The sequence below is a fragment of the Oncorhynchus keta genome, chromosome 31, assembly GCF_023373465.1.
Source record: "Oncorhynchus keta strain PuntledgeMale-10-30-2019 chromosome 31, Oket_V2, whole genome shotgun sequence".
NCBI lineage: Eukaryota > Metazoa > Chordata > Actinopteri > Salmoniformes > Salmonidae > Oncorhynchus > Oncorhynchus keta.
Genome location: NC_068451.1, coordinates 22197986 through 22210086, shown reverse-complemented (window position 1 = coordinate 22210086; position 12101 = coordinate 22197986). Strand labels below are relative to the sequence as shown.

The window sequence follows — 12101 nt, the reverse complement described above, 5'->3', positions numbered from 1 at the left end:
TACTCATCAGTTTAGTTCAACTGTTGTGCCTCATCAGAACCCAAAATATAAGCTTGTTCTACTCCAATGTTTTTAAACAATGTAAATGTAAACAAACACTATATAGCCTCAAAACATAGTTAAAACTATAATTTTGATAGCATGGATGGTCAGTTCTTGCATCCATAGCTCTGTCTATGAATGTGAGTGGTTTCATTTCTCCAGCCCCATCCCTTAGTTTTTTACAGAAACAGGGGCAGGGAGGATGTTATGCTATTGTTTCTATTGCTGATTGCCGCTTTAAGCCTGAAGCAACTGTTTATTATGTACCTCAGCTATTCTCAAAGCCAAGGGATTGTGTAATTGTTAGTGTAAGGGGTGTTGTGTATGTTCAGTGAAGGGGACCCTCTACAGTGCACACACTACCCAGTCAGATATATATACATACTGTAATGTGTACTAGTGGCAGTGAAGACTGTTTTTTACTTCAGGCCCAGGCATTTTTTAAGGTCTCTATCACACTGTTATCATACTAAGATGTTGCTATGTCCTTTGTCTGTTTTGGACAGATTCCGGCACCTGCGCCTTAAACAAAGGAAGCTGAGAGATTACGCCAGTGAGATGGTCGACCTGCCCAAGGTAAACCAACCACACCATACAGTAGGCTAGAACAACTCACGGCAGAGCTGTGTCGACATGTTTGACACACACACGCACACACACACACACACACCACGCGCAGGATAACCCAGATCCAGGTAATAACCACACTCTTACACAGACTATTATCCAGTATATTAAAGTTGCTGTGTAATTTATTAATAGGTGTTGAGACACATAAAATGTCTGTAAAAGACACATAAAACTCTATAAAACGACCATGAGGTTCAGCAGAAGGTTCAAGTCACTCTGTGATGTAATCCTAGACACAGAGCTTTTTACCTAATGGGCAGTATACCTGGCAAAGAACGCACAATTAAAGAAAGTGGCTGTAGTTAATGGGTTGTGAGCGTTTTTATTAATGAAATTGATTGATATATTTGTGCAAGTCCAGCTCATATGTATATCAAACACAGGAGCCAATTTATGAGAAAGAAACGGGCACAGGAGACCGTTTTTAGGAGGGAGATATGTACATGTGACGTATGTGGTTCCCCTCAATGTTTTAACTACCCTAGGGAGTGGTTTCCCCCAAGATAGTTGCCACAGTCACCCTCAGCTCATCCGGGGTTAAGTCTGGGTTTATCTGAATTCCATGTCTGGATTTTGTTAGGCATGCTTGTGTTGTCATGACAAATAACTATAAGAAGCACAAAACAACAAGCATTGGATGAATTGATTAATTGTCTGTATGATTGTTTGTTTGGTTGATTGATGGTGAACATATGCAGATGATCATGTTTGGTTGTTTGTTTGTTTGGTTGATTGATGGTGAACATATGCAGATGATCATGTTTGGTTGTTTGTTTGTTTGGTTGATTGATGGTGAACATATGCAGATGATCATGTTTGGTTGTTTGTTTGTTTGGTTGATTGATGGTGAACAGATGCAGATGATCATGTTTGGTTGTTTGTTTGTTTGGTTGATTGATGGTGAACATATGCAGATGATCATGTTTGGTTGTTTGTTTGTTTGGTTGATTGATGGTGAACATATGCAGATGATCATGTTTGGTTGTTTGTTTGTTTGGTTGATTGATGGTGAACATATGCAGATGATCATGTTTGGTTGTTTGTTTGTTTGGTTGATTGATGGTGAACAGATGCAGATGATCATGTTTGGTTGTTTGTTTGTTTGGTTGATTGATGGTGAACATATGCAGATGATCATGTTTGGTTGTTTGTTTGTTTGGTTGATTGATGGTGAACATATGCAGATGATCATGTTTGGTTGTTTGTTTGTTTGGTTGATTGATGGTGAACATATGCAGATGATCATGTTTGGTTGTTTGTTTGTTTGGTTGATTGATGGTGAACATATGCAGATGATCATGTTTGGTTGTTTGTTTGTTTGGTTGATTGATGGTGAACATATGCAGATGATCATGTTTGGTTGTTTGTTTGTTTGGTTGATTGATGGTGAACATATGCAGATGATCATGTTTGGTTGTTTGTTTGTTTGGTTGATTGATGGTGAACATATGCAGATGATCATGTTTGGTTGTTTGTTTGTTTGGTTGATTGATGGTGAACAGATGCAGATGATCATGTTTGGTTGTTTGTTTGGTTGGTTGATTGATGGTGAACAGATGCAGATGATCATGTTTGGTTGTTTGTTTGGTTGGTTGATTGATGGTGAACAGATGATCATGTTTGGTTGTTTGTTTGTTTGTTTGGTTGATGGTGAACAGATGCAGATGATCATGTTTGTTTGTTTGGTTGGTTGATTGATGGTGAACAGATGCAGATGATCATGTCTGGTTGTTTGGTTGGTTGGTTGATTGATGGTGAACAGATGATCATGTTTGGTTGATGGTGAACAGATGCAGATGATCATGTTTGTTTGTTTGGTTGGTTGATTGATGGTGAACAGATGCAGATGATCATGTCTGGTTGTTTGTTTGTTTGGTTGATTGATGGTGAACATATGCAGATGATCATGTTTGGTTGTTTGTTTGTTTGGTTGATTGATGGTGAACATATGCAGATGATCATGTTTGGTTGTTTGTTTGGTTGGTTGATTGATGGTGAACAGATGCAGATGATCATGTTTGGTTGTTTGTTTGGTTGGTTGATTGATGGTGAACAGATGATCATGTTTGGTTGTTTGTTTGGTTGATGGTGAACAGATGCAGATGATCATGTTTGTTTGTTTGGTTGGTTGATTGATGGTGAACAGATGCAGATGATCATGTCTGGTTGTTTGGTTGGTTGGTTGGTTGGTTGGTTGATTGATGGTGAACAGATGCAGATGATCATGTTAGTTTATTTGGTTGGTTGGTTGGTTAATTGATGGTGAACAGATGCAGATGATCATGTTTGTTTGTTTGTTTGGTTGGTTGATTGATGGTGAACAGATGCAGATGATTATGTGCGACTTGAGTGCCAACTGGAACAACTCTTACCGGGAGCTGGAGCAGCGCATCATCTCCATGGAGCAGAAGTTAGATGAGCTGGGCCACTGCTTCCAACAGACCTCTGAGCTGCTGGTACAGGCCCTGCGCTACCGCAACCCTGAGATCAGGTACAGCTAACACAACCCCAACCCTGAGATCAGGTACAGCTAACACAACCCCAACCCTGAGATCAGGTACAGCTAACACAACCACAACCCTGAGATCAGGTACAGCTAACACATCCCCAACCCTGAGATCAGGTATAGCTAACACAACCCCAACCCTGAGAAAAGGTATAGCTAACACAACCCCAAGATCAGGTATAGCTAACACAACCCTAACCCTGAGATCAGGTACAGCTAGCACAACCCCAACCCTGAGATCAGGTACAGATAACACAACCCCAAGATCAGGTATAGCTAACACAACCCGAACCCTGAGATCAGGTACAGCTAACACAACCACAACCCTGAGATCAGGTATAGCTAACACAACCCCAACCCTGAGATCAGGTACAGCTAACACAACCCCAACCCTGAGATCAGGTATAGCTAACACAACCCCAACCCTGAGATCAGGTACAGCTAACACAACCACAACCCTGAGATCAGGTATAGCTAACACAACCCCAACCCTGAGATCAGGTATAGCTAACACAACCCCAACCCTGAGATCAGGTACAGCTAACACAACCCCAAGATCAGGTATTGCTAACACAACCCCAACCCTGAGATCAGGTATAGCTAACACAACCCCAAGATCAGGTATAGCTAACACAACCCCAACCCTGAGATCAGGTATAGCTAACACAACCCCAAGATCAGGTATAGCTAACACAACCCCAACCTTGAGATCAGGTATAGCTAACACAACCCCAACCCTGAGATCAGGTACAGCTAACACAACCCCAAGATCAGGTATTGCTAACACAACCCCAACCCTGAGATCAGGTATAGCTAACACAACCCCAAGATCAGGTATAGCTAACACAACCCCAACCTTGAGATCAGGTATAGCTAACACAACCCCAACCCTGAGATCAGGTACAGCTAACACAACCCCAAGATCAGGTATTGCTAACACAACCCCAACCCTGAGATCAGGTATAGCTAACACAACCCCAACCCTGAGATCAGGTACAGCTAACACAACCCCAAGATCAGGTATTGCTAACACAACCCCAACCCTGAGATCAGGTATAGCTAACACAACCCCAAGATCAGGTATAGCTAACACAACCCCAACCCTGAGATCAGGTATAGCTAACACAACCCCAAGATCAGGTATAGCTAACACAACCTTGAGATCAGGTATAGCTAACACAACCCCAAGATCAGGTATAGATCAGGTAACACAAACCCCAAGATCAGGTATAGCTAACACAACCCCAAGATCAGGTATAGCTAACACAACCCCAAGATCAGGTATAGCTAACACAACCCCAACCCTGAGATCAGGTACAGCTAACACATCCCCAACCCCAAGATCAGGTATAGCTAACACAACCCCCACCCCAAGATCAGGTACAGATAACACAACCCCAAGATCAGGTATAGCTAACACAACCCCAACCCTGATATCAGGTAAAGCTAACACAACCCCAACCCTGAGATCAGGTACAGCTAACACAACCACAACCCTGAGATCAGGTACAGCTAACACATCCCCAACCCTGAGATCAGGTATAGCTAACACAACCCCAACCCTGAGAAAAGGTATAGCTAACACAACCCCAAGATCAGGTATACCTAACACAACCCTAACCCTGAGATCAGGTACAGCTAGCACAACCCCAACCCTGAGATCAGGTAAAGATAACACAACCCCAAGATCAGGTACAGCTAACACAACCCCAACCCTGAGATCAGGTACAGCTAACACAACCACAACCCTGAGATCAGGTACAGATAACACAACCCCAAGATCAGGTATAGCTAACACAACCACAACCCTGAGATCAGGTACAGCTAACACATCCTCAACCCTGAGATCAGGTATAGCTAACACAACCCCAACCCTGAGAAAAGGTATAGCTAACACAACCCCAAAATCAGGTACAGATAACACAACCCTGAGATCAGGTATAGCTAACACAACCCCAACCCTGAGATCAGGTATAGTTAACACAACCCCAACCCTGAGATCAGGTATAGCTAACACAACCCCAACCCTGAGATCAGGTATAGCTAACACAACCCCAACCCTGAGATCAGGTATAGCTAACACAACCCCAACCCTGAGATCAGGTATAGCTAACACAACCCCAACCCTGAGATCAGGTATAGCTAACACAACCCCAAGATCAGGTATAGTTAACACAACCCCAACCCTGAGATCAGGTATAGCTAACACAACCCCAACCCTGAGATCAGGTACAGCTAACACAACCCCAACCCCGAGATCAGGTACAGCTAACACAACCCAAACCCTGAGATCAGGTACAGCTAACACAACCCCAACCCCGAGATCAGGTACAGCTAACACAACCCCAACCCTGAGATCAGGTACAGCTAACACAACCCCAAGATCAGGTATAGTTAACACAACCCCAACCCTGAGATCGGGTATAGCTAACACAACCCCAACCCTGAGATCAGGTATAGATAACACAACCCCAACCCTGAGATCAGGTATAGCTAACACAACCCAACACTGTGATCAGGTACAGCTAACACAACCCCAACCCTGAGATCAGGTATAGCTAACACAACCCAACACTGTGATCAGGTACTGCTAACATAACCCCAACCCTTAGACAAGGTACAGCTAACACAACCCCAAGATCAGGTATAGTTAACACAACCCCAACCCTGAGATCAGGTATAGCTAACACAACCCCAACCCTGAGATCAGGTTTAGCTAACACAACCACATCACATACTGTAGATCAGGTACAGTTAACACAACCACAATCTAACCAAGTGCTAACAGTCAGTATCTGGACAATATGTGTGAAATGCTTGATAATGTACAGTGCCTTGCGATCAGGTATTCGGCCCCCTTGAACTTTGCGACCTTTTGCCACATTTCTGGCTTCAAACCCCATAATAGCTAACACAACCCCAACCTTGAGATATTGTAGATTTTGCTTTATGTTTTGATCATTGTCTTGTTGGAGGACAAATCTCCGTCCCAGTCTCAGGTCTTTTGCAGACTCCATCAGGTTTTCTTCCAGAATGGTCAGGTATTTGGCTCCATCCATCTTCTCATCAATTTTAACCATCTTCCCTATCCCTGCTGAAGACAAGCATGCCCAAACCATGATGCTGCCACCACCATGTTTGACAGTGGGGATGGTGTGTTCAGGGTGATGAGCTGTGTTGCTTTTATGCCAAACATAACGTTTTGCATTGTTGCCAAAAACCCCAATTTTGGTTTCATCTGACCAGAGCACCTTCTTCCACATGTTTGTTGTGTCTCCCAGGTGGCTTGTGGCAAACTTTAAACGACACGATTTATGGATATCTTTAAGAAATGCCTTTCTTCTTGCCACTCTTCCATAAAGGCCAGGTTTGTGCAATATAACCCCAAGATTGTTGTCCTATGGACAGAGTCTCCCACCTCAGCTGTAGATCTCTGCAGTTCATCCAGAGTGATCATGGGCCTCTTGGCTGCATCTCTGATCAGTCTTCTCCTTCAGTATGAGCTGAAAGTTTAGAGGGGCCCAGGTCTTGGTAGATTTGCAGTGGTCTGATAACTCCTTCCATTTCAATATTATCGCTAACACAGTGCCAACCCTGGGATGTTTAAAGCTTGGGAAATCTTTTGTATCCAAATCAGGTTTAAACATCTTCACAACAGTATCTCCTGGACCTGCCTGGTGTGTTCCTTGTTCTTCATGATGCTCAGGTCTGCACTTTTAACGGACCTCTGAGAGTATCACAGTGCAGGTGCATTTATACGGAGACTTGATTACACACAGGTGGATTGTATTTATCATCATTAGTCATTTAGGTCAACATTGGATCATTCAGAGATCCTCACTGAACTTCTGGAGAGAGTTTGCTGCACTGAAAGTAAAGGGGCTGAATAATTTTGCACGCCCAATTTTTGATTTGTTAAAGAAGTTTGAAATATCCAATAAATGTCGTTCCACTTCATGATTGTGTCCCACTTGTTGTTGATTCATAACAAAAAAATACAGTTTTATATCTTTATGTTTGAAGCCTGAAATGTGGCAAAAGGTCGCAAAGTTCAAGGGGGCCGAATACTTTCGCAAGGCACTGTATATGATATCAACAGAGAGGTATATTTTCTAGCTGAACTAAATATTGACAGGCTTTCACCAAGCTGTCCACTCAAGAAAAAGCCTCAAACTATAACAAGTGCATGCAAGCTGGTTCAGGTTATCAATCAACCTAACACTGTATTTACAAACAGCATAGGAATGATATTATCCACATGTATTGATCACATCTTTACTAATGCTGCAGAAATCTACACATCCATCAGATATAGTGATCGTAATATAGAAGCTACATGTAGGAAAACCAAAATTCCAAAGGCTGGGCCTAATATAGTGCATAAGAGATCATACCAAGGTTTTGTAGTGACTCCTATGATGAAGATGTAAATAATATTTGCTGGTTTGTCGTGTGCAATGAGGAGCAACCTGATGTTGCACTTGATGAATTTCTGAAATTGCTTATTCCACTTACAGTGGCTTGCGAAAGTTTTCACCCCCCCTTGGCATTTTTCCTATTGCCAAGTTGCCTTACAACCTGGAATTAAAATGTATTCTTGGGGGGTTTGTATCATTTGATTTACACAACATGCCTACATCTTTGAAGATGCAAAATATTTTTTACCGTGAAACAAACAAGAAATAAGACAAAAACAACAGAAAACTTGAGCACTTTAAGTCATACCACAGATTCTCAATTGGATTGAGGTCTGGGCTTTGACTAGGTGATTCCAAGACATTTAAATGTTTCCCTTTAAACCACTCGAGTGTTGCTTTAGCAGTATGCTTAGGGTCATTGTCCTGCTGGAAGGTGAACCTGCATCCCAGTCTCAAATCTCTGGAAGACTGAAACAGGTTTCCCTCAAGAATTTCCCTGTATTTAGCACCATCCATCATTTCCCACTCCCTGCCGATGAAAAACATCCCCACTGCATGATGCTGCCACCACCATGCTTCCCTGTGGGGATGTGGTTCTCGGGGTGATGATAAGTGTTGGTTTTGCGCCCGACATAGCATTTTCCTTGATGTCCAAAAAGCTCAATTTGAGTCTCATCTGACCAGAGTACCTTCTTCCATATGTTTGGGGAGCCTCCCACATGCCTTTTGGCGAACACCCATTTTTTTTTTAAGCAATGGCTTTTTCTGGCCACTCTTCTGTAAAGCCCAGTTCTGTGGAGTGTGTGGCTTAAGGTGGTCCCATGGACAGATACTCCAATCTCTGCTGTGGAGTTTTGCAACTCCTTCCGGGTTATATTTGGTATCTTTGTTGCCTCTCTGATTAATGCCCTCCTTGCCTGGTCTGGAAGTTTTGGCGGGCGGCCCTCTCTTGGCAGGGTTTGTTGTGGTGCCATATTCTTTCCATTTTTTAAATAATGGATTTAATGGTGCTCTGTGGGATGTTCAAAGTTTCTGATATTTTTTTATAACCCAACCCTGATCTGTACGTCACAACTTTGTCCCTGACCTGTTTGGAGAGATCCCTGGGCTTCATGGTGCCGCTTGCTTGGTGGTGCCCCTTTCCAGAACAAGTGTAGATATACTGAGATCATATGGCAGATCATGTGACACTTAGATTGCACATAGGTGGACTTTATTTAACTAATTATGTGACTTCTGAAGGTAATTGGTTGCACCAGATCATATTTATGGGCTTCATAGCAAAGGGGGTGAATACATATGCACGCACCACTTTTCCGTTTTTTATTTTTTAGAACGTTTTGAAACAAGTACATTTTTAAATTTCACTTCACCAATTTGGACTATTTTGTGTATGCCCATTACATGAAATTCAAATAAAAATCAATTTAATTTACAGGTTGTAATGCAACAAAATATGAATACTTTTGCAAGGCACTGTACTAATAAGCATGCACCCATTAGGAAAATTAATGTAAAAACTGTTAAATCCCCGGTTGAGAGGGATGAGGCAAAAGGAATGGCAAATAAGTTTGGCTGCACAGCCGATTGGCAAACTTACTGTAAATTGAGTGTTGTTGTCCAGTGTTTCTGCCATGATGTGTTGTTGTCTTCGGTCTCTCTTTATGTGGTGTTGTGTTGTCTCTCTTGTCGTGATGTGTGTTTTGTCCTATATTTTTATTTTTAATCCCAGCCTACATCCCAGCAGGAGGCCTTTGGCGAGGCTGTCATTTGTTCTTAACTGACTTGCCTAATTAAATAAAATACAAAATTATACTTAACGAAACAAAAACACAAAAAAATGTACTATGAAACAAAGATAAATGATATAAAGGATGATGGTAAAAGGCTTTGGAGCACCATAAATTACATTTTGGGCAAAAAGCTGAACTCAGCTCCATCCTTCATTGAATCAATTCATCACAAAACCCACTGATATTGCCAACTACTTTAATGGATTTTTCATGGCAAGATTAGCAATTGTAGGCATGACATGCCAACAACAAACTCTGCACCTCTACACATCCACGCATAACTGACTAAATTATGAAGGACAAACAATTTAATTTTGAATTATGTAAAGTGAGTGTGGATGAGGTGAAAAAAGTATTGTTGTCTATCAACAATGACAAACCACCTGGGACTGAAACTTGGATGAAAAATTACTGAGGATGATGGCGGACTATATTGCCACTCCTATTTGCCATCTCTTCAATCTAAGCCTACAGGAAAGTGTGTGCCCTCAGGCCAGGAGGGAAGCAAAAGTAATTATGATATCCAAGAATAGCAAAGCTCCCTTTACTGGTTCAAACAGCCAACCAGTCAACCTGCTACCAACCCTTAGTAAACTTTTGGAAAAAATGATGTTTGACCAGATACATGCTATTTCACAGTAAACATATTAACAACTGACTTTCATCACGCTTATGGGGAAGGGCATTTAGCATGTACAGCAAATGACTGACAATTGGCTGATAATAAGACAACTGTGGGAGCTGTTTTGTTTGACTTCAGTGCAGCTTTTGACATTATCAATCATAATCTGTGGCTGAAATGTATGTGTTATGGCTTTACATTCTCTGCTATATTGTGGATTTACTATTACTTGTCTAGCAGAACACAGAGGGTGTTCTTTAATGGAAGCCTCTCCTACATAATCCAGGTAGAGTCAGGCATTCCCCAGGGCAGCTGTCTAGGCCCCTTGCTTTTTTCAATCTTTACTAATGACCTGCCACTGGCCCTGAGTAAAGCCTATGTGTCTATGTGTGCTGATGACTCAACATCATACAAATCAGCTACCACAGCAAGTGAAATCACTGCAACACATAACAAAGACTTGCTGTCAGTTTTAGAATGGGTGACAAGTATTAAGCTAGTAAATATTTCAAAAACTTAAAGCATTGTATATGGGACTAACCATTCACTAAACCCGAACTTCAACTTAATATTGTAATGAATAATGTGGAAATTGAGCATTTTGAGGAGACTAAACTGCTTTGTGTAATCCTGGATTATAAACTGTCATAGTAAAAACATATTGATGCAACGATAGCTAAAATGGGGAGAGGTATGTGCGTAATAACACTCTGCTCGGCTTTCTTGACATCGCTACCAACAAAACAAGTCCTACAGGCCCTAGTTTTGTTGCAGCTGGATTACTGCACAGTCAGATGGTAAAGTGCCACAAAGAGGGACATTGGCAAATTAGTTTCCCCAGAACAGAGCAGCACGGCTGGTCCTTAAATGTACACAGACAGCTAACATCAATACCATGCATGCCAATCTCTCCTGGCTCAAAGTAGAGGAGACATTGAGTGCATCACTAGTACTAGTCTTTGTGCGAGGTATTGACATGATGAAAGCGCCAAGCAGTTTGTTCAAACGACTAGCACACAGCTCAGACACCCATGCATACCCCACAAGACATACCACTAGTGGTCTCTTCACAGTCCCCATGTCCAGAACAGACACCGATAAAGCCATGACTACATGGAACTCTATTCCACATCAAGTAACTCATGTAAGCAGTAAAAATCTGATTTGAAAAACAGATAAAACTACACCTTATGGAACAACCTGGACTGTAAAGAGATGCACACACAGACACACATACATTGTAATGTTGTTGTATTGTGGTATTATACATTTTGTATTGTAGATACTGTATGTAGTGGTAGAGTAGTGGTGTAATAATGTGTTGTATGATGTACTGTTTTATTTTTTCCCGATGTAATCGCATTAATCTTGTTTGGACCCCAAGAAGCGTAATGGGGATCCTTAATAAATACAAATACAGAACTCCTATCAGCTACAGCTCACACAACCGTTACTGTATATCAGGTATAGGTAAGACGACCACAATTCAAACACAACCCTGAGATTAGACCATTTCACAGCCTAAGCAGTTTTTACAGTAGGCCTTAAAGGTGCAACACATGTTTTTTTTTTAAATATATTTTTCCCAATGTAATTTCTGAAAATGTCCATAATATACCGTATCTGGCGCTAATTGTGGAATGATAGAGTTTCACAGTATTATTTATCCGCCAGTGTTGTGATTGGCTGTGATATTCACCTATTGATTTCTCCAGCCAGAGCGGCATCTGTTGTCAAAGCTGTTCTGACTTTGTGGCTGGCTGTTATCTAGTGGAAATCGCTCTGTCATTTCCTGGTTGCATTTTCCGTTTATGTGAGAAAACAAGCACTTAATAGTGTAAGGAATCATTGTACTAAATTGCTGTGAAATCGCGGAGAAATATATTTTCAATAACAAAAAAATGATTGTTTTTACAGCTGTTACTTTCGGTTTTGGTCCACCAGCTTTAAACAGCTATAAAAATGATTTTTTTTTTATTATTGAAAAAATATTTCACAGCGTTTAGATGGTACAATGACTCTCTACACTATTCAGTGCTTGTTTTCTCACATAAACTGAAGTGTCAACTCGATAACACATCCACAAAGTC

At 41.5% G+C, this 12101-nt stretch overlaps 1 protein-coding gene across 2 annotated transcripts in view; it reads left to right on the top strand.

The window, feature by feature from the left end:
- The window catches only part of LOC118373820 (intermediate conductance calcium-activated potassium channel protein 4-like), a 50342-nt gene that overhangs the window by 35931 nt on the left and 2310 nt on the right, over positions 1-12101 (top strand). The window contains exons 7-8 of one of the 2 annotated variants that reach the window (XM_052489966.1): positions 549-618; positions 2997-3163. In XM_052489966.1, coding sequence (XP_052345926.1) covers positions 549-618; positions 2997-3163 — 237 coding nt within the window. Of the gene's footprint in view, positions 1-548; positions 619-2996; positions 3164-12101 lie in introns of those variants that run through there. The other variant, XM_052489967.1, reaches the window with a different exon arrangement.